The sequence below is a fragment of the Schistocerca nitens genome, chromosome 5, assembly GCF_023898315.1.
Source record: "Schistocerca nitens isolate TAMUIC-IGC-003100 chromosome 5, iqSchNite1.1, whole genome shotgun sequence".
In the NCBI taxonomy this organism is placed as follows: Eukaryota; Metazoa; Arthropoda; class Insecta; order Orthoptera; family Acrididae; genus Schistocerca; species Schistocerca nitens.
This window is the reverse complement of record NC_064618.1, coordinates 447,124,690-447,150,602: the sequence shown is the minus strand read 5'-3', so window position 1 is coordinate 447,150,602 and position 25,913 is coordinate 447,124,690. Positions and strand designations below refer to the sequence as shown.

The 25,913-nt window shown below is 37.0% G+C and overlaps 1 protein-coding gene across 1 annotated transcript in view; it reads right to left on the bottom strand.

Annotated features, from left to right (window-relative positions):
* LOC126260259 (tubulin alpha-4 chain-like) overlaps nucleotides 1–25,913 on the bottom strand; it is a 235,578-nt gene that overhangs the window by 121,537 nt on the left and 88,128 nt on the right. Inside the window, exon 3 of the mRNA XM_049957589.1 lies at nucleotides 16,239–16,478. Within this exon, the coding sequence (XP_049813546.1) occupies nucleotides 16,239–16,478 (240 nt within the window). The remainder of the gene's footprint in view (nucleotides 1–16,238; nucleotides 16,479–25,913) is intronic.

Below are 25,913 nucleotides of genomic sequence, written 5' to 3'. Positions count from 1 at the left end.
ATGGGAACTTTAAGTGTTAGGGCTTTGGGGGTAAAGACTTGGTCTTTGAATATGTCTGCTTGTGTCTGTATATGTGTGGATGGATATGTGTGTGTGTGCGAGTGTATACCCATCCTTTTTCCCCCAAGGTAAGTCTTTCCGCTCCCGGGATTGGAATGACTCCTTACCCTCTCCCTTAAAACCCACATCCTTTCGTCTTTCCCTCTCTTTCCCTCTTTCCTGATGCGGCAACCGTTGGTTGCGATAGCTAGAATTTTATGTATATGTTTGTGTTTGTTTGTGTGTCTATCGACCTGCCAGCGCTTTCGTTTGGTAAGTCACATCCTCTTTGTTTTTATATATATTTGGGGGTAAAGACTTGGTCTTTGAATATGTCTGCTTGTGTCTGTATATGTGTGGATGGATATGTGTGTGTGTGCGAGTGTACACGATCAAAGGCAGAGCCACGTGTGAAAGCACCCACGTGATCTACCAACTGACCTGCCTACACTGTGACGCATTCTATGTGGGAATGACCAGCAACAAACTGTCCATTTGCATGAATGGACACAGGCAGACAGTGTTTGTTGGTAATGAGGATCACCCTGTGGCTAAACATGCCTTGGTGCACGGCCAGCACATCTTGGCACAGTGTTACACCGTCCGGGTTATCTGGATACTTCCCACTAACACCAACCTATCCGAACTCCGGAGATGGGAACTTGCTCTTCAATATATCCTCTCTTCCTGTTATCCACCAGGCCTCAATCTCCGCTAATTTCAAGTTGCCGCCACTCATACCTCACCTGTCGTTCAACAACATCTTTGCCTCTGCCCTTCCGCCTCGACTGACATCTCTGCCCAAACTCTTTGTCTTTAAATATGTCTGCTTGTGTCTGTATATGTGTGGACATGCCCACCGGTCAATGCCTCCTCTCCCAATACTGACATCAGCACGTATTGTTGAGTGCAGTCAGCTGAGCCATAATCTTATTTTGGTGATACTTCCACTTTGCATGAAGCGATGTATTACTTCTTATTGCTGTTAATGTTATGCCTATGTGTACAAATCAAAAGAACTACTTATGCCTATACACATTACTTTATCTCAAAATACACACCAGAAGAAAAATTACACTTTGAGTTATGTACACTATGTACAATTATCGTGTGATAGAAAGAAAACATTCAACCTTGCTTCATCATTCCATAAAAGCTTTATATCTTTGTGAGGGTAGAGACCCTTGTCTCTCCCTGTTTTCTCATGGACTGATCTGTACATCCCAGGGTATAGCATTTTGCAAATTACATATGGTCCTGAATAGATTAATTACCACTTATTATTCAGTTTACCAAATTTTGTCTATTTAGGATGCATCCTTAAGAGGACTCGTTGCCCATCAAAAAATTGTGTAACATGTTGCAGTTTCTTATCATAAATTTTCTTTCTATACTCGACCCTGTTTTCTAGTGAAACCATGACTTGTTTGATTTTGTCCTGTAGTGTCACTTATGTAATGGGTACTTTTGGTGTGGGCAACTCCTGCTCATTTGTTTGTTTTGTCCAGAGTAGCAGTTTGTTAGGTGTGAAATCTGGTGAAGAATGTGGAAAGTTATTGACAAACTGTATGAAAGGGGTTATGTATTCTACCCATCGGGTGTGTTTATGCGTGGTGTATGTCCTAATAAATTTATTAAATTCTTTACAGACTCATTCTACTGGGCTTGCTTCTGGGTGAAAAAGGCTTATATGTTTCACCCCCTGTGAGGCCATAATTGTTTCCACTTTTGCCCAACGAATTATGAAGCATTATCAGTTAGTAGTACATTTGGTTTACCTACTCTTATCCAACAGTCTCCCTCAATTCTTTTTCTGATATTAGTGGCTGTTGCATTTTTAATGGCATACATATATTTGTAGCTGTTGCATTTTTAATTGCACACATATCATGTAATATGTTTTGAGAAAATATCATATAGTGCTAATATGTATTTTACTCCTCCTTTACTTCTTGGATATGGACCAGCTATGTCCAGGGATACTATACCTAGAGGGTGTTTTGTGAGTATTGGGTGTAGCTCAGTATATTTTGGCACATTGGACTGTTTTGATTTTGACATACTGCACATTTTCTTTATACCTGTAGGACTTGCCTTCTCAGATGTGGAAAATAACCAAGTGTTGCAAATTTTTCAGTACACTTGCCTGCCTCATAATGTCCCCATATTTCAAGTGTGTGCCTTATAAATTCGTTGATATAATCTTCAGGAATACATGAACACCATTGATAATATTTCTCATGTTTCCTATGAAACAAAACGCCGTTGTACTCCTGATACCATTTACTTGCCTTTCCACTTTCATCCTGCTTAAGGTTTTGCATGACTTTACTCAATCTGTGACGTTGCTGTTGTATAATTTTCATTTGCTTAGAAAACTTATGGTAATCAGACTGTTGTGCTGTACCTTGCATTAATAACGTTTTGATTTCTGCATCCTGCTCTGTTAATTCACTAAATTCCTCTAAACCTTGTGGTAGCCTAGACAAGGCTTCTGCAATAACGTTCTGACTTCCAAAATTGAATTCTTGTTAATATAGACACCGCCTAGCTAGTCTAAAATGCAATAGTTTACATGTTAAAAGAAATGACAGTGACTGGTGGTCACAGCAAACTTTGATATTCTTGCCCCACAAAAAAATATTCAAACTTTTTAAATGCCCATATTACAGCTAAACTTTCCAACTCTGACACAGAGTAAGATCTTTCTGCTTCTGATAATGTACAACTAGCAAAACTGAAGACCTTGTGTACTTCTTTATCTTCTTCTTCTTGCATCTGGAGCAGACATGCCCCCAGCCCTTGAGATGAGGCATCTGTGCATAGACAAAAATCCTTGGGAATATCAGGGTGGCTAAGAATATTTGCATTGGCTAATGCCTGATTACTGTTATTAAAGTCCTCCTGACACTTATCATCCCATAAGCAAAGTGTATTTTTTCGTAACAAGGTGAGTAATGCATTACTGTTCATCAGTTGCTGTGGTACGAATTTACGAAAAAAAGATGCTGGTCCTAAAAAGGCTTTTAGGTGTTTTTTATTCCTTGGAGCTGGACAGTTGCGTATGGCATAAAGCTTTTTTGGATCAAGTAATATACCTTGTTCTGATGCAAAATGTCCTAAAAATTTAACTTGCTTCCTATCAAAACTAGACTTTTTTAATTTGGCTGTTACTCTGTAATCTGCAAATCGTTGAAGTGCCTGTTCAATGAGCCTGATATGTTCTAACCAAGTGGGTGTGGCTATTAGCAAGTCATCTACATAAATAGTGTCTTTGCTAAGCAATTCTGGTCCTAAAACTGTGTCCAAAGCAGATATAAACATGCCTGTGCTAATGTTCAGTCCAAAAGGTAGAACACAGAAACTGTAACTTCTGCCATCACAAATAAATTGAGTATATTTTTGACTTTCTTCATGGAGATTAATTTGGCAGTAGGACATCTTGAGATTGAGATGTAGAAAAATTTTGTACCATATAGTAAAACTTTAGAAGCTGTTTGTCCAAGTTATCTGGTCTTATGCGTACTGGTACTATAATCTTATTGATGTATCCTGCATAGAGAACTAATCTTACAGAACTATCTGGTTTACTTACTGGTAATATAGGACTACAATACAAATTAATCATATAATTCATTAAAAGCAATGGAAACTGAAAACATAAAAGCAATGGAAACTGAAAACATCCGAAAGGGGTGAGGAAACGAAAGTGGTGATCCAAAATGGAAACTGTAAATATAATGGAACAAGTGAGGCTCTTCAAAATATAAACATACTCAAAAATTCTATCCTGATCCATCAAAATATAAATGGTTTAGCAGAAAATGTAGAAACTAGGTTACTCTAAAATTGGTGAACTGCAAGTTATACTTTCTGAACTGGCAAACAAAGGTAGTCTGCTTAAATGAACACTGGCCCACAAAAGGATGTATGAACATTCTAAATAAAATTAGTAATTTCAAACTTTCCAGCAGCTTTTGGGGGCTCCTGTATTTTACTGCGTGCCTCCTTAAACTTTCAAGTGAAGGAAGATTTTAGTTATCTAAATGAAGAATGTATTTTTGAAAGCTATTATGTAGAGCTGCATGATTTAAATACTGTCATAATATCAATTTATAGAGTTCCTGGGAGTTCTGCTATTAAATTGTTCTTAGAAAAATTTCAGTATCTCTTAGGTAAATTTTAAAAAGAAAGCAAGAAGCAGATAGTGATTGTGGGAGACTTCAACTTAAATACATTAACTAAAAGCAGTGATATTGAAAAATTTTGTGATTTAATACAAAAATCTGGTTTCAAGTTAAACTTTACCTTGTGCACTAGAGAGAACTTGCACTGAGCATCCAGCATAGATAATATTATTACGAATTATCAGTTTGATGATACAAGGAAGTTTTACCTAGATCTAGGAATATCTGATCACTCAGCTTTGTTTATAGAGCTCCCCAAAACAGAGGAACTAAAATCTGAACCTTATATAATGAGGAATTTTAGCAATGAAAATTGTTGTGATAAGTGTTATAAGCTGGCATTTAGACTGCTGTGATTCAAGCAACAAAATTTTTGATAAATTTTTAGACTGTTTTTTGTGTTTATTCAGAGAAAATTTTGTAAATTATGTTAAGCGCTATAAGACTACATTCAAAAAAGTGATACTGGCAGCAAAAAAACTGGCAAATATTACATTCATAAACAAAGAAATAAAAGAAAGGCAGTCTGGCCTGTTGTGAAGAGTTGAGAGTCAATGTTAATAGTCAAGAAATTTCTCAAATTTGGTTTCATGGAGATACTATTGTAAGTAATGTTCAAATGTCAAAGTGATTCAATGATTTCTTTGTCAATATAGCAAAATCTGATGTAGACATGACAGCCCATCAGAACAATATGATTTTCAGGCACAGAGATGATATACAAAACATTTTTTTTTAATCCAGAAAAATCACTCAGAAAGATGTGGAAGACACAATATTATCATTAAAAAACAAAAAAATAAGCAGGATGGAATGGAATACCTTCCATGGTAATCAAGGCAGTATGACATATTTTTTCATACCCACTGACTATTTTGTAAACCAGTCCTTTGAAAATGAGTCTTTCCCAGATGTCCTAAAATATGCAGAGATTAAGCCACTATTTAAAAAGGGATCACCAGATGATATGGGAAACTACGGGCCTATCTCTCTCCTCCCTGTTTTTTCTAAAATATTTGAAAAACTTGTGGAAAAACAACAAGAAAATTTCCTTACAGCAAATGACATTATTTGTAAAAATCAGTTTGGTTTTCAAAAAGTAAAAAGCACCATAAGTGCCATCAGAGAATTTACAGAAAAAAATACGCACGTCACTAGACCAGGGTAAAAAGTCTCAGGAATATTCTGTGATCTAACAAAAGCCCTTGATTTGGTGAACCACCTATTATTACTTCAAAAACTGAAGAGCTATGGGATTGAAGATACTGCATTACAGTGGTTCAATTCTTATCTGACATAAAGGAAACAAAGAGTTATTTTAACATCAAATTAAGTTAACTACCACTGCGAATGGAAAACAATTTCCCAAGGAGTTCCACAGGATTCAATACTGTTCTTGCTGTATATACATGATTTACCATTAAATATTGATGCTCATTCAGTCTTGTTTGCAGATGACACCTCAGTCCTGATAGAAAATGATACAATAGAAAAGATTCCAGATAGTATAGAAAATGTTCTGGGGAAACTGGAATCCTGGTTCCATAAAAATGGACTAAAGCTCAATGTCACTAAGTCCCAGATAACGCAATTTCTCTCTAAATTGTCAACAACATGTCCTGTACAAATAGCCCATAATAATCAACTGATGACAGAAGTGGGCCATGTGAAATTCTTGGGCCTAAACCTTTATAAAACTTTAAACTGGAAGACATATATAGACTTCCTAGCAACTAGATTAAATTCCCTAGCTTTTGCAATGTTTATTTTATCTGGTGCCACTCGTATGGACACAAGAAAAACAGTCTACCACAATTATTTTGAACCTGTTATTCGGTATGGTATAATTTTCTGGGGAAACTCTAGAAGCAGTACAAGGCTACTAATTCTTCAGAAGAAAATCACTAAAAAATGTGTGATACCCACAAAAGTGAGTCATGTTGCTCATGGTTCAAGAAATTAAAAATACTAACAATTTCTTCATTCCAGAATGAGATTTTCACTCTGCAGTGGAATGTGCGCTGATATGAAACTTCCTGGCAGATTAAAACTGTGTGCCCGACCAAGACTCGAACTCGGGACCTTTGTCTTTCGCGGGCAAGTGCTCTACCATCTGAGCTACCGAAGCACGACTCATGCCTGGTACTCACAGCTTTACTTCTGCCAGTATCTCATCTCTTGGCAAAAGTAAAGCTGTGAGTACTGGGGGTGAGTCGTGCTTCGGTAGCTCAGATGGTAGAGCACTTGCCCGTGAAAGGCAAAGGTCCCGAGTTCGAGTCTCGGTCAGGCACACAGTTTTAATCTGCCAGGAAGTTTCAATTTCTTCATTGTACATTTTTGAATTTTCATTTTTGTTTATAATAATCAACATAATCTCGAAAAGTTCTGTTTTAAGCATAGCTATGGTACTCATCACAAGGAAAACTTCAAATTTCATTCACACCACTTAAAGCTTTATGCTCAGACACCACTGTACATGGGGCTACAAATATATATCAAATTAAAAGGAAGAAACATATTAACAATGACCTCAGTTCACTGAAAAGTTTACTCCAAAATATTTTAATAGGGAAATGTTACTACACCATTGATGAAATCACTAAAGACAGTCTGACACTTTGAACAACAAAAATCTATAGCTAATATTGCAGTGTTGTCTGTGTACAACAAAGGAAATTGTTAAATTGTTAATTTATAGTAAATATTGTAGTGTTGTATTTATGAGCATTATTCTTAAAATAGTGTAAAAAGAATTTCTGTAAATCATTATACATTATATTTTTGCTAAACTGGACATGTCTTCTGTACAACAGATCATATGATCTGTACAATGTATGTAATGAGACCAATAAATCACATTTTACATTTTACATCCCTTCCCTCACCACCTCTCATTTTGCCCATGGAATAGGATATGACACTACACAAAATGTTTCATGTGGATAGAATTCAAAGTTATAAGCATAGGCTTTGATTACTCCCGGCTCCTTACTGAAAACATTTGCATACTTAAATAACAAGTTAGAAAGTTCTTGTCATTGCATATCATTTAATACCTGTGATTCACTTAGTTTCTGCTCTACCATTTTGTAACTAACCTCAGTGTTTGCTTCTTGTTCAGTATCAAATTTGTTTGTGAAATATACTGCTGGAAAGGAATATTGTACAATTACGTTTGACTCTGGTTTGTTTTTATTACTTTCAGCAGGCGTTTTGACTAAATCAATAGAAAAAATCTGATCCTTTACATAAAAGTGCATGTCAATCTTTGTTTTGTATGTTCTATAAACATGTCAATGCCAATAATATAATAAGCTATAAGTTTGTCAATTATAAGAAAATTCATGTCACTGTAGAATGTTCAATTTGTAGTGAAATAAATGCCTGATGTTTAACCAATTTAGTCTTACTGCCTGCAGCAGTTTGCACCTAGCAATTTTGGACAGGAAATATTGGGAATATGCCTCTCTTCTTCAATTCACAGAAAAATACATTTGACATTATGTTGGTAGTTGAACCTGTATCTAAAATTAACTGTGTGTCAATGTTAAATATTTTCGACTTAATGAATGCCTGTATTTGTTCTTCCTGGATTTTCTTTGTTGTATCTAACTCATGCTGATACACATCATCCCTGATGTCTCTTTGTTTGTCAACCTTATGGAACATGTTTGTAGTTTTGCTTTGCCCCCACTCCCAGAGAGGTCAATAGGATGGGGCTTAACTATGACCAGTTGGTGTTTTATGACGGCGTAGTGTGACTTAATTCATTACCTGGAGCAATTTCAGTTAGTTGCACTGTGTGGGTACTTCGCCAATTTGTGTTTTTAGCTGCTGTGCTGTTATTTTGCTGCCCAAAGGTCGGCTGTTATACTACATAAGGCATGACACTGTTGCTGCACATTGTCCACTGATGCGACTGACTGTTTCTGTTTATGTTCAGCATAGGTCCTTGTGATGGTGGACTGTAATTTGCTCATACATTGAAATTACTCCTGTTGTTTTGAAAATTTCTTTTAAATTGTTTGTTTTTTCCGTTTCTGTTACCGTACTCATTACCTCTGGGTACATAACATTGCTGCTGTGTGTACCATCCTTGCTGTGTGTTTAGTTCATGTTTTACTGGCTGGTTTATGTAACTATGTTATTGTTGTGTCTGATTTTCTGTTGCTGTATTGGGTACAGGTCTTTCCTCATAGATTATTCTTTAATGTGCAATGGTAAACAACTTCTCAAATTTTTTAACAAGTCTACCTGTGATATTGGGTTCCTCCAGTAGCTTGTCTTGTTAACATATTTTTCAAAGTATCCACATAGACTACCGTATTTGCCATTGAATTGTGCGGGGTTGAAAACCTCCTGTCTGAGTCTTTCTTGCACTGCCTCAGACCAGTATTTATCAAGGAAAGCTCGTTCAAATTGGATATAAATGCTGCAAAATTCAGCCACTTCAGTTGCCCATAAAAGAACGTCACCTTGCATATATCCCACAACAAATCTGATTTTTTGTGCTTCCGTCTAGTTGCGTGGAAATACATGCAAAAAGCACTGATAAATACTATTGTGTTCATTCTTTTACCTTCGGTAGTGAATGTAGGAAGCTGTTGATGTCTCAGCAAACCTTCAACTGCAAAAATAGTTGATAGACACATGTCATTTTCAGTCGTATTTATGTTGTTACTGTAGTTACCTGTAATTCTGGTTGTTAATTGTTCAGGTATCAGAGTTATGGGCATGATTACATTTTGCACTCTGAAAATGTCACTGGTACCTGCTGTGGGACTTGCTACAATTTGTGGATACATATCGACAGGTTTCGGTTTGTTCACTGTTGCCTGTGTGTTATTTACTTGCATATTTCAAGATCTGGTAATATTTTCTTCTAAAAGATTGTTGATCCATTTTCCGCGGCTTGTAGGTCAATGTTTACCTTGTTCACTATTTCATTTTCTTTTTTCTGAGTATCCTTTTCTACTACATCTGTGTATAACTTTCACACTCTGTTACTAACTTCTCTGCAATGGTATTACCCTTGTGTAACATAACTGCTTCAGCTTAACTAATGATATCACTCAGATTTTCATCGATCTTTCCTCTCTCCTTCTTAGCTCATACTGAGTCAATTTCTAATGTTGCTACCCTTAAAGTAAGCACTTCTGCAGCTAGAGATAAGCTTCATAGTCTTTATTTAGTTTCTTAATGACAGTGGTTACCATTTTTACTACCGAACACTGTGTGGCTTCAATAGTTGTGTTTGTGTTTTTGATTTTCCTTATCTGTTGCTCTACTAGATCATAATGGTGGTTAAAAGTATCTATCTTCTGTTTTAGCTCCGTAATGTTACTGTTAACTTCAGAAAGTACTTCAAGCTTTACTTGTTTTTACATACCATATCATTCAATTTTTCGTTGATTTCAGTATGAAAATTTTTGGCTCAGTCATCAGACTTCTGTGAGGCCATGTCTTGCAAATCCTTGAATACTTGTTTTTGCTCTTGTTTCATCGTATTTAGATCTTGTGTGATGGTGTTCAGATCATGTGTCAAAGTATCAGTTTTGTATTTTGTTTTATATCACTGGAATTGGTGTTCATATTGTGTTTCAAATCACCAAACTTCATGTTTATGTTAGATAGTAACTGCCTCAGCAGTGCTTCAGTTGTACTATTGTGGTTGCTGTCAGCTGTACTTTCCAAGTTAATGTTAGTGTTGTGACCAAGTGGTGTTTGTAACGTGTTGTCAAAACTCATATTGGAGTTTCTCTCTAATGTTTCATTCGTGAGTGGTATGCCACTTTGGGAAATGTGTGACCTTATCTCATCAATCATAGACATTGTTTCGTCAAGCTTATTTTGCTGTGGGGTGTCGCTATCATTTGTCACACCTGTGACGCTCATCTCTGACCCATTTAAACTTTCTGCACTAGTCATGCATGGCGCCTGAACTTCAATTGTTTGGTCGCGCAATTCTATGCCATCTTGGCTGATTGTGTTTTCGCTGTTGCTCTCAACAATGGCCATATATTTTTCTGCCATGTTGTGTGAATATGCAAAAAATAAAAATTTTACAAAAATGTTAAAATTTCTTATGCTATTTATTACACTTGATAATTGTAATTTACCTAATTTCAAAGACTGCTTTCTGTCTACTATGATGTGAAAACTATTGTACTGCAATTCGTTACATTTTACTGACAATGTGTATCACAATGAAAAATTTCTGTAAATTTTTCACAGTAAAATTCAAGGAAGGGAATGATGAGGAAAAGGCTTCTATCTACATCAAAAGAGGCACTACCAATTGTAACCATGCAAGCAACTTGGGTAGCCATCCTACCTTTGCTGCACTGAATAAAACGGCTTACTATGGAAAATTTTATATAACCTGTGTCCAGTTCTTATTCCTTTCCATAATTTTCTCCCCAATTTTTGCCTTTTTGCTTTACTTTCTCCCCATTGTGTTTCATGTAAACAGAAAATACCGACAATTAGTTTTTATGACTAATAACAATGTCATAGAAATTTCTTACTATAACAACAATTAACAAACCCTACTCACAACCGATGCCCTGAAGTCCTGGTACTCAGATCGCCAGCTGTGTTATAATAATAATAATAATAACACATATATGCACGGAAAGAAAAATTAATCTAAAGTATATTACAATTGCATTATTAGAAATCTTGTGCTTTAACAATTTCTGGCTAATTGGACTTCATTTTAATTGTAGATGCAGGCAACAGACTACAAGGACACCAGTGCATGTCAAAAATAATAAAATCCTCCTTACTTGGTTCCACTTCACTTCAGTAAAAAATACTTAATACTGATATCAAAACTTCTCTTATTTCAAACCATATATGATACAAAACACTTGTAGCCCGTCATACTCCAAATCGCACTTCTTAACAGGAACTTCTACATATGAGAGAGTCAGAAACAAAATCATGTTCAAGGAAAAATGAATGATGGTTTATTTTTCTTCATTTGTCTGTGCCTTACCGCGCATTCATGATTAACGTCTTTGCCAATGCTTGTGGTTGATCGGTGTGGCATCTTTTGTTTTCAATAAATTTTAACTTTATGATATCCTGAGGTCTATCACCAAGTACCTACACAAATGGCTGGGAGCCTGTGCAAGATATCTGATGACCAAGGAAAGTAATCTCAGATTGTCTGAACACACACTTAGCTGTATATAAGACCATGCCATACTGCTCTAAATGCCTGAATACTTGAGTAAGATGTTGTTGGTTATGCCCCTTGTTGGCCAAGAAAATAAGAATATCATTGAGGTACGCAAAACAATATGGCAGTCCTTGCAGAATTGAATCAATGAATTGTTGCCACATCTGAGCAGCATTTCATAAGCCAAAGATCATGTACATATTCTCAGAGAAGCTAATCAGTTGAATAATGCCTTTTTTGAGCATGGTGTTGAACTTGGCTTTAGTAATAGCCACAAAATAGGGTAGCAACTGCTTAGTCCCCATGATACTGGTAGCCCATCAGTAGTTTTAATATGCTGCACTATATTGTGTAGCACTTGTTTAGGAGCACCTGCAGATTAAGTCAAAGCAGGGAATTGCTGTAACAGAGAGGCATACTTACAATCATTCACTTGTGCTAGCGTTGCACTGTGCACTTGCACACACTAACAAAATCCTGTAGTAGACAGTCCAGTAACACTGTCAATGAGCTGAACATTCATAACATCTGGCAGCAGATGGTAATAAACCAGAAGATCATCACCTATTATTGTTTCTGAGATATCAGCAACAGTGAAGTCCCAGATGAAGAAGCTATGCAGTCCAAAATCCAATTGCACTCTTTTGTTCCATACATCAATTTGGAAGAGTTGTTCATCACTGACAAACAGAAGGCCATCTGTGGTCTGTAATGATGAGCTGAAGTTTATGGCGATAAACTTAAATCAGGACCAGTGTTTGCCAAATATTTTGGACCAAATCTCCTGTCGCCAATAAACAGTTGCTGCAGTGTTGGCAGGCTGTTAGCTGTGCCTATGAGTGACTACTGCTGGTGTCTGGGAAAGGACCATTTTGCAGTACTCTTTCACAGCTGTTCTCCAGGCTTGTGATGGTACCAGCATAATAGATGCTCTGTATTAGAAGACATAGTACTAGGCAATGAATGGCTCCTTGATCTTCTATGTTATCACCCTCTATCATTTCTGATACTGCTCTGAGACAACCACTTGTTGATTTGTTTGCTCATTGACTCAACCTTTGCTACTAGAGAGTTGTACTTGGCATGCACAACTGCTGCTGTTGTTGTTGTACTGTTGCACAACTCTAGTGCTGTGGTACATGAGCAGGAGTGATGACTTCTAGAAATCTGTATGCAAGCTCTGTAGTGCTGTCCAATGGCATTTCTGTTTTGGATGCTACTATTGCCTTGACTTGAGGTAGTAGGCAGCTGCTTCAAATGACATGCAACAACTTATCTGGAAGAGTACCAGTATCTACCTCGCTCCTTAGCAGCTGAAGGTACTATGCTGGTTTGCTGTCTCCAGTATCCTCTTATGTCAACACTTGATGGTATTATGTCTTCCTGTGAAGCTGCAACTGTTTGGTTTAATTCTGTCTTGAGCTTGTTGTAAGAGTTTGCCACTGGTAGTGCAGTTAGGGTGTCCTGTACTTCCGCAGCAAAGCAGTGATCTAGCTGGCTCACTACTACACCAATCTTCATTGAATCAGTAGTGATGCTGCTGTAATAAAATCTCCTTTCAGCTTGTGTGAACCACAGTACAGGATTATGCATCCAGAACAGGGGTAAGCGCACAGATAATCTTGATACAGTTGGTTCATTTGTCATCTTGCAAATTTGTTTTAAAATTATGATTGCAGATTAATTCTAGTCAGCTTAAAATCACATCAGGGTCACCATTTGTTTGGTGCAGCTAGAATTACAGCTGTCTGACTTTCAAATAGTGTGTAGTTATTAATCCTAGTGGTAGTGACTGAAATACCACTGTCATGATCTGTAAAAAGTAGGATCTTAAAACTGATTAAACGCACCCAACACATAATAACTCTGTGGAATGAATATATTAGAGATGTTATACTTGAAAGCAGAACCACCCCTCAATGATAAGCAGTAGCTCATAAGAGGGAAAAACTCTGTACACATTACGAAGAATGAAAATCAGAATGAAAAAGTCAAAGAATAAACTGTCACCACTGCTGCTGCATTCAGTGTTACTAGCTGGTGCATGATTAAATCTGACAGATGTGACAACAATACACAACACACCTACCAGAGGACAGCAGTCTGGTGTTACATGCTCAAAATGAAAGATTGGTTTAGTGAAATTATAAAAGGAACACAATATGGAGAAAAAGCATCAATTAGTAACAAATCTTCTACAAACTTATTGCAAAAAAGTTCTGTGTAATAATAGAGGAGGAAAATCCAGATGTGGTTAAAATATGTTTTGAAATAGAACAGAATCAGTTAATACCAAAGCCTCTGTAGGTGAAGTATTTTATTCAAGATGGGTTTGGCTACACAATTTGAGCATCATGGTTTATTTATCAGTAGAGGTTAAGAAAAGGATTGGTTTTTATATTTGGTTCAAAACAGGACTGAAAGTATGCATCCAAGTAGCCTCTGTTCTAGTGAATTTTTCAGAAGTCTTGAGGAATACCAGCCAGAAAATTGTCTAAATAAAATTCATTTATTTTCTGACTCCTGGACCAATCAAAATAAAAATACGGTAATGATGTGCGTACTAATGGCCTTCATGGAAGAGAACAGGAAATTTTATAAGCTGGTACATTATTTCCCTGTCTTTGGTCACAGGTATATGCCTCCTGTCAGAGTGCTGGGTGCTGGTAGAGTGGAAAAAGACTACCAAATAAGGACGATATTCTTTCAGCAACTGAATATTATAGAGTGATGGAACAACATGGTATCATCAAGATAGTAAATAAAGAATGGGAAGCAAAGGATCTGAGGCCCAGTGCACAAAAAGCCATACAGTTTAAGATGCCTTTCAAAATAACTGCATAGTGAGTGATATCCAGGGGAGAGGGACACCAGCACTACACTTGTTTTCCAGCCATGTCCTGCATTGTAGCCAGCCACAGCATGCTGGTCACTGCACAACTGCACCCAGGTAATGTCAGCAGCTGTGAATTTTGGTGACTTCCTTCTGCAAGTGCCCCGCACTGAGGTGGGGTTGGAGGCGGTTGGGATCGGTTGCCCCTATGTTGAATTCATGATGTAAAATATTACAAAGTAAGACTCTTTGGTAGTGAGTTTAGCCTCCCATAGGAAGAATATTTTTGACTCACACAGTTCATTGTAAACAATGGTATCATGCACACATGTTTCATTGTCTGTCTATATTTAGCAATAAAGTGTTCGTTAATTGCATTTACTGGTGTTCTGTTTCTTCCTATGAGCATTACCAGCTGGAATTTCCACAGGGTTTTCTGGTTTTATGTCTATGATAAGTTGCTTGCAACAGGAGCACAGAATACACAACACCAAACTGAGACTTAGACCAAGGTGCAATCTTAAACAATGGAAGTTGTTTTACTTACTTGAGCATTAGTTTTGATGTGGGGAAAATACAATATAAAGAACTACTAGTAGTACTTTATACTAATAATAACAAAATAATCTGAAGAACCAAAACATTATGACCACTGTCTACCATGAGGTGACATTGTGGGCATGTAACATAAACAAATGATAATAAAAGTATAGAAATGTAGCAGAGACGCACGGAGAATCATTCTAGCAAGATGGACTGATGTAAGTGACTTTCACAGAGGGCAGATTGTCATGACATGATGTCTGAGAATGATCATTTTGAAAATGGTGAAGCTGGTTGGTTGTTCACATGCTACTTTTGAGAGCACCTATGGAAGATGGTTAAAGTTTGATGAAACGATTAGTAGGTGTCAGCTTGTTTGGCACCCAAGCCTCATCAGAGAACATAGAGCTTGGAGACTCTGTAAAGTATGATATGCATTGGTCTGTGGCAGGTTTTACCATAGAGTACAAGGCTGGTACAGGCACAAGTGTTTCGGAGGACATTGTTCAGTACATGTTGTTGAACATGTAGCTCTGCAGCAGACTGGCCCTACATGTTTCTATGTTGGCCTAGTATTCTATGTTCGCCCAGTAATACTGACAATTGCAACTGCAGTGGGAATAGGATAATCAGGATTGGACCATGGATTAATGGAAGTATGTCATCTGCTAGGATGAATTGTGCTTCCTGTTACACCAGATCATGGGTGTGTTTGGATATGCCATCTTCTAGATGAACAGATGCTCAGAATATGCATTACACCATGGATACGGCCCAGCCATTGGGGAGGGGGGGGGGGGAGGTTAATAATTGAAGGGATCATGATAGCTGTGGGCTATGTGAATTTTATTGTGAATCACTTACATCCCTTCATGCTTGTTGTCATCCCAGGCAGCTACTACTTTTTCTAGCAGGATAGCTGTCTGTGCCAGAATGTCAGAATTGTTCTACAATTGTTTGAGGAGACTGATACTGAACTCAGCTGATCTATTGGCACCAAATTTGCCAGATATAAACCCAATGAAACACTTCTGGGTAGCTGTTGGACATCAGCTTAATGCCAACAAATCACCAGACCATAATTGACAGGAATTGCATGACCTAGATTTAGAAGGCTGGTGTCACATACCTCCAGAAATTAACAAAGAACTATTTGAATACAAGTTTCACAGAATGTTTGCGCTACTGTGTTCCAGAGGTGAACTTATACACTACTGAGCAGATGGTCACAATGTTTTGGCTCATTCTCATGTATAGTTTTGAATGTTAGTATTTGAAATGTATGTTAGAAATCTCTGACTGAATGAACTTATAGAAAGATATCATCACTGAACTGTAGGGAAGATGAATTTTTTACAGTGCCATGTAAGCTATGTATATAACTAATAATGCAAAGTTCATCTTGGTACTTACAAGTATTTTGACAATTTTTCAAGAGGAAGTTTCTAACCTGGAATTCATTTAGGTCAACGTTAAGTGCACCATCAAAGCGTAGAGAAGCTGTTACTGAAGACACCACTTGACTGATGAGACGATTTAAATTTTTATATGTTGGTCTGTCTATGTCCAATTTCTGTCGACAGATGTCATAGATAGCTTCATTATCTACCATGAAGGAACAATCTGAATATTCCATGTTGCTGTGTGTCATCAGGATTGAGTTGTATGGCTCAACGACAGCAGTAGATACCTAAATAAATTAACAAAAATTAAGACCAGATATAACAAACAAAGTACATGTACATATACATTCATTATTTAAAATTTCCAAGCAGCTAGAGGAAAAATAATACTAGTCAGAAATACCTAAACTGAGAAATATCTGCTGCATAATTACTGGAAAGTAGCTGCCTCCTGTGCTATAACAAAACAAAAATGAACCAACATCACAGTGTTCTGTTTGGCCATAATTGTAAAAGTCGGTATTCTTCTATCACTCCAAGGGAGAAAGAGGACAATTCAACTTATATCATTTAGCCCTTTGATTTTTATATTGTAAATAAGTTCTTTCAAAGAGTAAAAATGAAATAATCTCATGTAGAATAAAGGAGTAACATTTGAATATTAGTAAAGAAATAGTTTTTTCCGTGTCCCGGATGAGTTGCTGGCATTATTGTAGCTTGTCTGTTGATTGTATTGACCAACAGTGCAGTTATTGGAAAAACAACATATAAAATGTTATTATTTACTTCACTGAAGAAATAAAACTTGGCAAAATGTCATTCCCCTAAGACAGTAAAACAAATGATACAGAAAAAACTTTTCCCTGTTTTTCATTAAACATGCCATGTGCTACTGAAACTAAACAGTAAGCATAGCATACAATATAACTGTCTCAAGTCAGCATCTCAGTTATTTAGAAACACTTTCTATTGATTAAATTCATAGTGAGAGAGGCAAGGGACAGATGATACAGCAGCAGTTGTAGTGCAGTATCACATACGCCAACAGAGAACCATTACACAAAATGCAGGGCATATGCTAGGCAGTGATAACTTTTTAAGCCTGCTGTGATGACAGTGACATAAAAAAAAGGTAGACTACAAAATAGTGACAAATCAAATGAGTATGATGATGTAAATGTGTAAAGTAGCTACTGTTCTAAGATATTCAATAGATGAAGGTAAATGATATTGGATGGTAGTTCTGTGGATCACTTCTGCTGCTCTTCTTACAGACAAGTGTCATGCTTGCTTTTTTTCAACTGCTGTTCACATGATTTTCAATGTATTATAGGTAATAGTGGAGCTAAATTAGCTACAATTTTTTTATACTATCTGGTAGATATTATATCATGTTTAATTTTAGTGATTTCATTTGTTTCCCAATGACACTGGCACTATACCTATATCATCTATCTTTACAGTGTTGTGAGAACTAAACTTGGGTAATGCTGCTTGAACTTTATTTGTAGAGGAACATTTGGAAAATGACTTCAGCATTTCTGATTTTGCTTTGGTACCCTCAATTTCAGTTCATGTGTCACCTGTGCTTGTCTTGACACTAACTTTAGTACCACTTACAGCCTTAACATAAGACTAGAATTTCTTTAGATCTTGTGAGTGATGTTTTGATAAGTTTCTTCTATAGCACACCAAAAGCTTCATGTATTGCCCTTTCAGCAACTGAAGCATTTCATGTGGGATCTTTCTGTTTGTAATTCTGTACTTTGTTTCACACCTGTAATAGTCTCTGTTTGTTTACAACTCTTTACATAGACTGTGTACCATGGAGGTTCAATCCCATCATGAAGTTTTCTTTTAGGTACAGACCTAAATTGTGCTCAGTCAACTATTATTCTAAACTTGAATGACAGGTCCTGTAGATGCTCCTGCCCAGAGCTAAATATTTCATGTTCTTGCCTGAGATATGATGCTACTGCCATTTCGTTTAGTTTACTGAACATGCAAAACTTTCTACTTGTTTTAGTTGCCTTTTCTACTTTGATAATCTTTGCTGCTACAACTCATGGTCAATGATACTACTTGGATACTACTTGGCTCACCAAAACTGGTCATGTCTACTCACTGCCATTAAATCTAATATGTTTCTGTCATGAGTATACAATGTTTCACCACTTCTTGCAATCAACTCGATTACTTAACTTTGTTTCTCCGTGAGGGGATGATATAACTACGCAATAAATAATCCTTTCATTATGATTCCTGTCAGGTATTCAATTACTGTGTCAAGACAGTTTTGGTGGTACGCTAATTATTAAAATGATGTAGTCAACATGTTCGAATTACTCTTTAAGTAATTTATTCTTCAAAGACAATACCAAAATCTGATATAGGTTTCATACAAAACTGGCCAAAAACTGTTATAATACTATGTAATACTGAGGCACTGTGGTTACCAGTGTTGGTCCTCGTAAAACACCCAGCAATTATGAGATCACTTTAAGTATTGTTTAAATTGAACTTAATTAAACTTACACTTGAAATTTATTGGCTCTCATAAGACTGATTACAAATTTAACTTAGCAAATGATGACATCTTTCATGAAAATGCTTTGATTATTTTTCTTAATTGACCCACAATTACACCATAACTTTTGATCCTCCCATGAATTCAGTGTCTTTAAATTGAATTCTACCATTATAACTGCTGCTTTTTTGTATATTATTCCTAGGAAGGAGGCTTTCAGTCTGTACCTACATCTGGTTTCACAAATTTTTGGTTTATAGAATAATCTTTCTACAAATTGATCAGAATGGAATATTGTTCGTTTAATTTCTTCATAAATCAACTAGCTTTCAAGATACAGAAACTGAACAATAGTATAACTGAAACTTCTGCAAATATATAACTTCGCACAGTGTTCACACAATGGTATTGCGATCTCTGAAATATATGGAATCATACACTGTATTTTATGTTATCCTGTTCTACCACATTTCATACTGCTCTCAAAGTATTACACACAAGAACTGTGGGTGAGACTTTGCTGTGGCATGCATGTACCAGGATAGGAAGTTTGTTGTACAAAATAACTTTAGCATCTATATTTTTTGGTGAAATGATGTTGCGTTAAATTCTAATCTATTGTTTACATTACATAGACATTTTATGTAAAGTACTGTTCTGACATATCTATCATTACAAAGATTATTAACACTTTTTTCTTAGAAGTGCATTGTGGATCTCCTTTCTCCTCTCCATGAACTTGTATGAACAAGCAAAACTTGTCTTTGAAGTGTCAACATTCCACTTCTCAATTCCACTACAATGTTTTGTTTTTCTCTGAAATAAAACACAGCCTCCATTATCAACAGTACACTCAGAGCATCACTACAGAAAAATATAAACAGTTCTAAATGATCAAAATGCATACTTAGGTTTTACAGTTTCTGATATCCTGCAGATAAAAATTCAATGGCTCAAGTAATTGCATTATTACATGGTACAAGTGTATGATTAAATCATTTATGTTTCAGACTGTATAATTTCTTTATACATACAGGTTCTTAATAACTAGTATCTCTTGCTCAAGCAGTCGGGGTGCACATATTGTGAGCATAACCAAGGTTTAGAAGATAAAGTACTAATCAAATTCATCACTAATTAGAATGAATTTGACAGTGTCAGTATTAAATGGAGTATAAACGATTTTTTAATTCTTCTTTCAACTTTTCTTTTTTTAATCAATACCATAAAAATAACAATTAAACACTTCTATATCTTCACAGCCTTAAATGTTCTTTTTAACATGACATTTTGTTTCCACAGTGATAAGTGCTTTCTTATGTGAATATATTCCAGTGGTAAATCATTTCAGCCTAGAATACTCCTTTCAAGTAGAAACAGCTCTTCACCTTTCAGTCAACATGATGTACATAAATTTCCAAGCATAATATCTGGAATAAAAATGGCAGATTTTTGTATATCATGGCAATAATTACATAACTGTGCACCTACAATGTTAATAACAGACAAATAAATAGTCTCCATCATATTATAATGCTTTGTACCATTAAAGTGAATCGACACTTATTAATCACCTGAGATTGTTACCTCTAATATTATGTAAATAGTATTTATATATGACATTATGTATAAGTAAACAACATAACAAGACCTTCTATGCAGAAACTGTGATCAAAAATATCATGTATCTCATATAACTATAGAAAATCTAGGATGGAATGTAATAACATTATGAAAAAGGAAGCTGCCACTCACCATACAGCAGAGACATGGAATCAAACATAGGCACAACAAAAAGACTGTCACAAATAATGCTTTCGGCCCATAAGACGTTCATCAAAAATAGATGACAGACTGCGTGTTACATGTTTTTGTTAGATGTGTTTACAGGAAGTAAATAGAGTTGTTAGTTTGTAAGTATCTAGTTGATATTAAAGGTATTCTTGACTGTACATTGTTTTGGTAATGTCTGTGTGAAATGTATTGGTGCACGTAGCCTTAAATCATATAAGTGTTAAATAGACCCTCGTAACATGTACATTCGACACCTTGAACAGCTGTGAATCATCCAGGACTCACTAGAATAGTTCTTTAGATGTAATTTGAATCCTGAAGACCTAATCCTTTCAGTGATATGCATATTCATTCTTCACATATACACTTACATAGCTAGGTTTCAAATGCAAAAGCTTATATTATGGCAACATAATGTGACACCTGTCTGCACTTATGAGGTATCTCCATCACAGTAAAAGAGAAAAAGTATCTTCATTTATAAGAGTGTGTTAACTGAAATGTGTACTTGTAGTTTGTAATTTCATGAAACACAATCTGTTAAACAACCTACAACATGGATTTAGAAAAGGGAGATCTACTACAACAGCAGTAGCATCTGTTACACATGAAATATTAAATAAGCTGGACAAAAGTGACAAGGTAATAGGCACTTTCCTAGATATGAGTAAATCCTTTGATACTGTGAATCATACCATTCTTCTGTGTAAGCTAGAAGAGTACGGGTTGAGAGGACTAGCCTTGAAACTACTTACCTCCTATTTGAAAGACAGGAAACAGTGTGTAAAGCTAACTTATCAAAATAATGAGCAGCTCCTAACAACCAAATCAAACTTCAGGACACTTCAATGTGGCGTGCCTCAAGGAAGCATACTAGGGCCTTTTCTGTTCCTTGTATATGTAAATAGCTTGTTTGAAACCCAAAATTGCATGATCGTAAGCTATGCCGATGACATATCCTTCATCAGCTGTGGCAGTGATATGCAGTCTGCAGCTAACAGTACCGAGATCAGTTTCAATACTCTGTCCGCATACCTTACAGCAAACAAACTTCTTGAAAATAAAGACAAAATGGTAATAATGAAGTTCATCCACAGTTATAATGCTGCCATAACTGATACTGTATTTACATCCCCATTGGGTCTTGCATATGCAAATTCACATAAATTTTTGGGCATCGTTGTTGATGAATACTTATCATGGAAAGAACATGTAGATAATATTTGCAAGAAAATCAGTAGAAATGTGTATCTGCTAAACCGGGTCTCAGCCTTCTTGGACCATGATACTTCAAGGCAAATATATTTTTGGTTAATTCATCCGCACCTTCAGTATGGTTTCAGCTTTCAGCTGACCGATCCATCATCATTCATCCAGCTGACAAGGGTTCCACAACTGTGGTACTTGATCGTCGGGAGTATGTGGCTGAGGGACTGCATCAGCTTTCAGACAACACTACATACAAAGTTTGCCAAGGTAATCCCATTCCTGATGTCCAGGTGGAGCTTCAAGGAATCCTCAGAAACTTAGGCCCCCTGCAAAACCTTTCACCTGACTCTATCAACCTACTGACACCACTGACACCCCGCACCCCTACCTTCTACCTACTTCCTTCACAAACCAAAACATTCTGGGCGCCCCATTGTAGATGGTTACCAAGCCCCCACACAATGTATATCTGCCTACGTAGATCAACACCTTCAACCCATTACATGCAGTCTCCCATCCTTCATCAAAGACACCAACCACTTTCTCGAATGCCTGGAATCCTTACCCAATCTGTTACCCCCAGAAACCATCCTTGTAACCATTGATGCCACGTCCCTATACACAAATATCCTGCACGTCCAGGGCCTCGCCGCGATGGAGCACTTCCTTTCACGCCGATCACCTGCCACCCTACCTAAAACCTCTTTCCTCATTACCTTAGCCAACTTCATCCTAACTCACAACATCTTCACTTTTGAAGGTCAGACATACCAACAATTAAAGGGAACAGCCATGGGTACCAGTATGGCCCCCTCATACACCAACCTATTTATGGGTTGCTTAGAGGAAGCCTTCTAGGTTATCCTGGCCTGCCAACCCAAAGTTTGGTACAGATTTATTGATGATATCTTCATGACCCGGACTCACAGTGAAGAAGAACTCCAGAATTTCCTCTCCAACCTCAACTGCTTTGGTTCCATCAGATTCACCTGGTCCTACTCCAAATACCATGCCACTTTCCTCGACATTGACCTCCATCTGTATAATGGCCAGCTTCACATATCCATCCACATCAAACCCACCAACAAGCAACAGTACCTCCATTATGACAGCTGCCACCCATTCCACATCAAACGGTCCCTTCCCTACACCTTAGGTCTTCGTGGCAAATGAATCTGCTCCAATCCTGACTCCCTGAACCATTACACCAACAACCTGAAAACAGCTTTCGCATCCCGCAACTACCCTCCCGACCTGGTACAGAAGCAAATAACCAGAGCCACTTCCTCATCTCCTCAAACCCAGAACCTCCCACAGAAGAACCCCAAAAGTGCCCCACTTGTGACAGGATACTTTCTGGGACTGGATCAGACTCTGAATATGGCTCTCCAGCAGGGATATGACTTCCTCAAATCCTGCCCTGAAATGAGATCCATCCTTCATGAAATCCTCCCCACTCCACCAAGAGTGTCTTTCCACTGTCCACCTAACCTTCATAACCTCTTGGTTCATCCCTATGAAATCCCCAAACCACCTTCCCTATCCTCTGGCTCCTACCCTTGTAACTGCCCCCGGTGTAAAACCTGTCCCATGCACCCTCCCACCACCACCTACTCCAGTCCTGTAAACCGGAAGGTGTACATGATCAAAGGCAGAGCCACATGTGAAAGCACCCACTTGATTTACCAACTGACCTGCCTACACTGTGAAGCTTTCTATGTGGGAATGACCAGCAACAAACTGTCCATTCGCATGAATGGACACAGGCAGACAGTGTTTGTTGGTAATGAGGATCACCCTGTGGCTAAACATGCCTTGGTGCATGGCCAGCACATCTTGGCACAGTTTTACACCATCCAGGTTATTTGAATACTTCCCACTGACACCAACCCATCAGAACTCCGGAGATGGGAACTTGCCCTTCAATATATCCTTTCTTCCCGTTACCCACCAGGCCTCAACCTCCGCTAATTTCAAGTTGCCGCCCCTCGTACATCACTTGCCACTCAACATCTTTGCCTCTATACTTCCACCTCAACTGACATCTCTGCCCAAACCCTTTGTCTTTACATATGTCTGCTTGTGTCTGTATATGTGCAGATGGATATGTGTGTGTGTGTGTGTGTGTGTGTGTGCGAGTGTATACCTGTCGGCTTTTCCCCCTAAGGTAAGTCCTTCCGCTCCCGGGATTGGAATGACTCCTTACCCTCTCCCTTAAAACCCACATCCTTCCGTCTTTCCCTCTCCTTCCCTCTTTCCTGATGAAGCAACCATGGGTTGTGAAAACTTGAAATTTGTGTGTGTGTTTGTGTGTTTTTTATTGTGTCTATCTACCAGCGATTTCTCGTTTGGTAAGTCACAGCATCTTTGTTTTTTAATATAAATAAATAAACATACTGAGTCTTATGTTAGTGTAGTGCTCACAAATGTTTCATTTCTACATCTTAGACTGTACAGATGGGTTAAATCTCTGAAGTAATTCAGTATTTACATCATGTCAATATATTTGTATTTATGTGTCTTCAGGGCATAATCAGTAAGTGTATATGTGATTTAACATCTCTGAACAATTTTCCCTGGAAAATGACTACATATAATTCAGTTCAAAAAATTGGACAAGTGGATCATAATAATGATATCATTTCAAAATCTGAGGAGACTGCAGGAATACTCCAAGTAAAATACCTGTCCTGATTTTTTAAACCTATTTAATAGGATACAAACAAATACAACCACAAGATGTTTAAAAAAACCTAAAAAAATGATAAACTAATGTCTAATTCCAAGAATAAACATGAAGGAATCTGGCAAATTGTAAGAAGAAAAATGGGTGCAAGGTAAGGTAATAACAGCAACATTGAGCTGATTGTGAACAACAATAAACTAACTGACCCCATACAAGTGGTTAGTGCTCTCAACCATTAATTCTTCAAACATAACACAGTCATTGATAAATACACATGACAAACAGCCAGACGTAAGAGAGTACAGTCAGATTAAAAAAAAAAAAAATCTTGCAAATATAATAATCATGTATCCAGCAACACCTGCGGAATTGTTGAAAATTATAAAAGGATTGCCTAATAAATATACAGTTGGAGCTGATGAGATACCAGATGCTATCATGAAAAGTGGTGCAACATTTATTGTGTAACCACATCATCATTTGAGAATGGTGTATTTCCATGTAGTCCAAAACCTGCAAAGAACTGCATAAGAACAGTACATATTGTAAAATTCCTACCTATAAGCCAGTTTCATTTTTGTCAGGCTGCAGCAAAATTATGTAAAAAGTTAATAGGCTTCTTAAACAAAGAAAGGTTGATAAATGACTCACAGGATGGGTTCAGAGCCTGGAAAGTCAGCCCAGACTGGAACTTATGTATTTTTAAATGAAACACTAACAGCAGTGAATGATAAGCAACATTTATCTGGAATATTTATTATCTTAGTAAAGCCTTTGATGTTCTAGATTATGACATTTTTTTGTATAGTTTAAGTAATTATTGAATTACTGGCCAGTCTGAAAGGTGCATCCAGTCATATCTCAACAATCAGCAAAAGATTACAGAAAAATTCACAGTGACAATGAAACACAAAATATTCTAGTTATTGCCATAATAAGAAAAAAAATAAAGTATGGAGTCCCATAAGATTCAATTACGGGGCCTATCATATTTCTACTTGGCTGAGGAAATACAAAATGGAACCACAGTACTCTTTGCAGATGACACGTAAATCACACATTGAGTAAAACCTGCAGGAAACTGCAACATCGGTTATGCATAGCTTAACGCAATGGTTCAGGACCAGTAGACACTGTAAGTTCTGGAAGAACTGTGGCAGTTAATTTTCACACAACACAAAATCTCCATCCTGAATATTCTGTTTTGATCATTGAAGGGAAAAAATGTCTCAAATGTGACTTATACAAAATTTTTATGCATAGATAGTCAGGCACTTTTGAAGTGGGGGATGCACCTTAACAATCTGAACAGAAAACTAAAAACATTTACGTAACTGTTAGGATTCTTGCTCAAAATACAAGCTGCTCATTGGGGTTAACAGTGGACCACGATAGTATACAGTCACTGCAATTCTACAGAATAATGTTTTGGGGAATTAAAAAAATTTATCAAGACGATAAAAAAAGCTAAACATACGGATTCCTTTTTAGAAGTCTGCAAATACT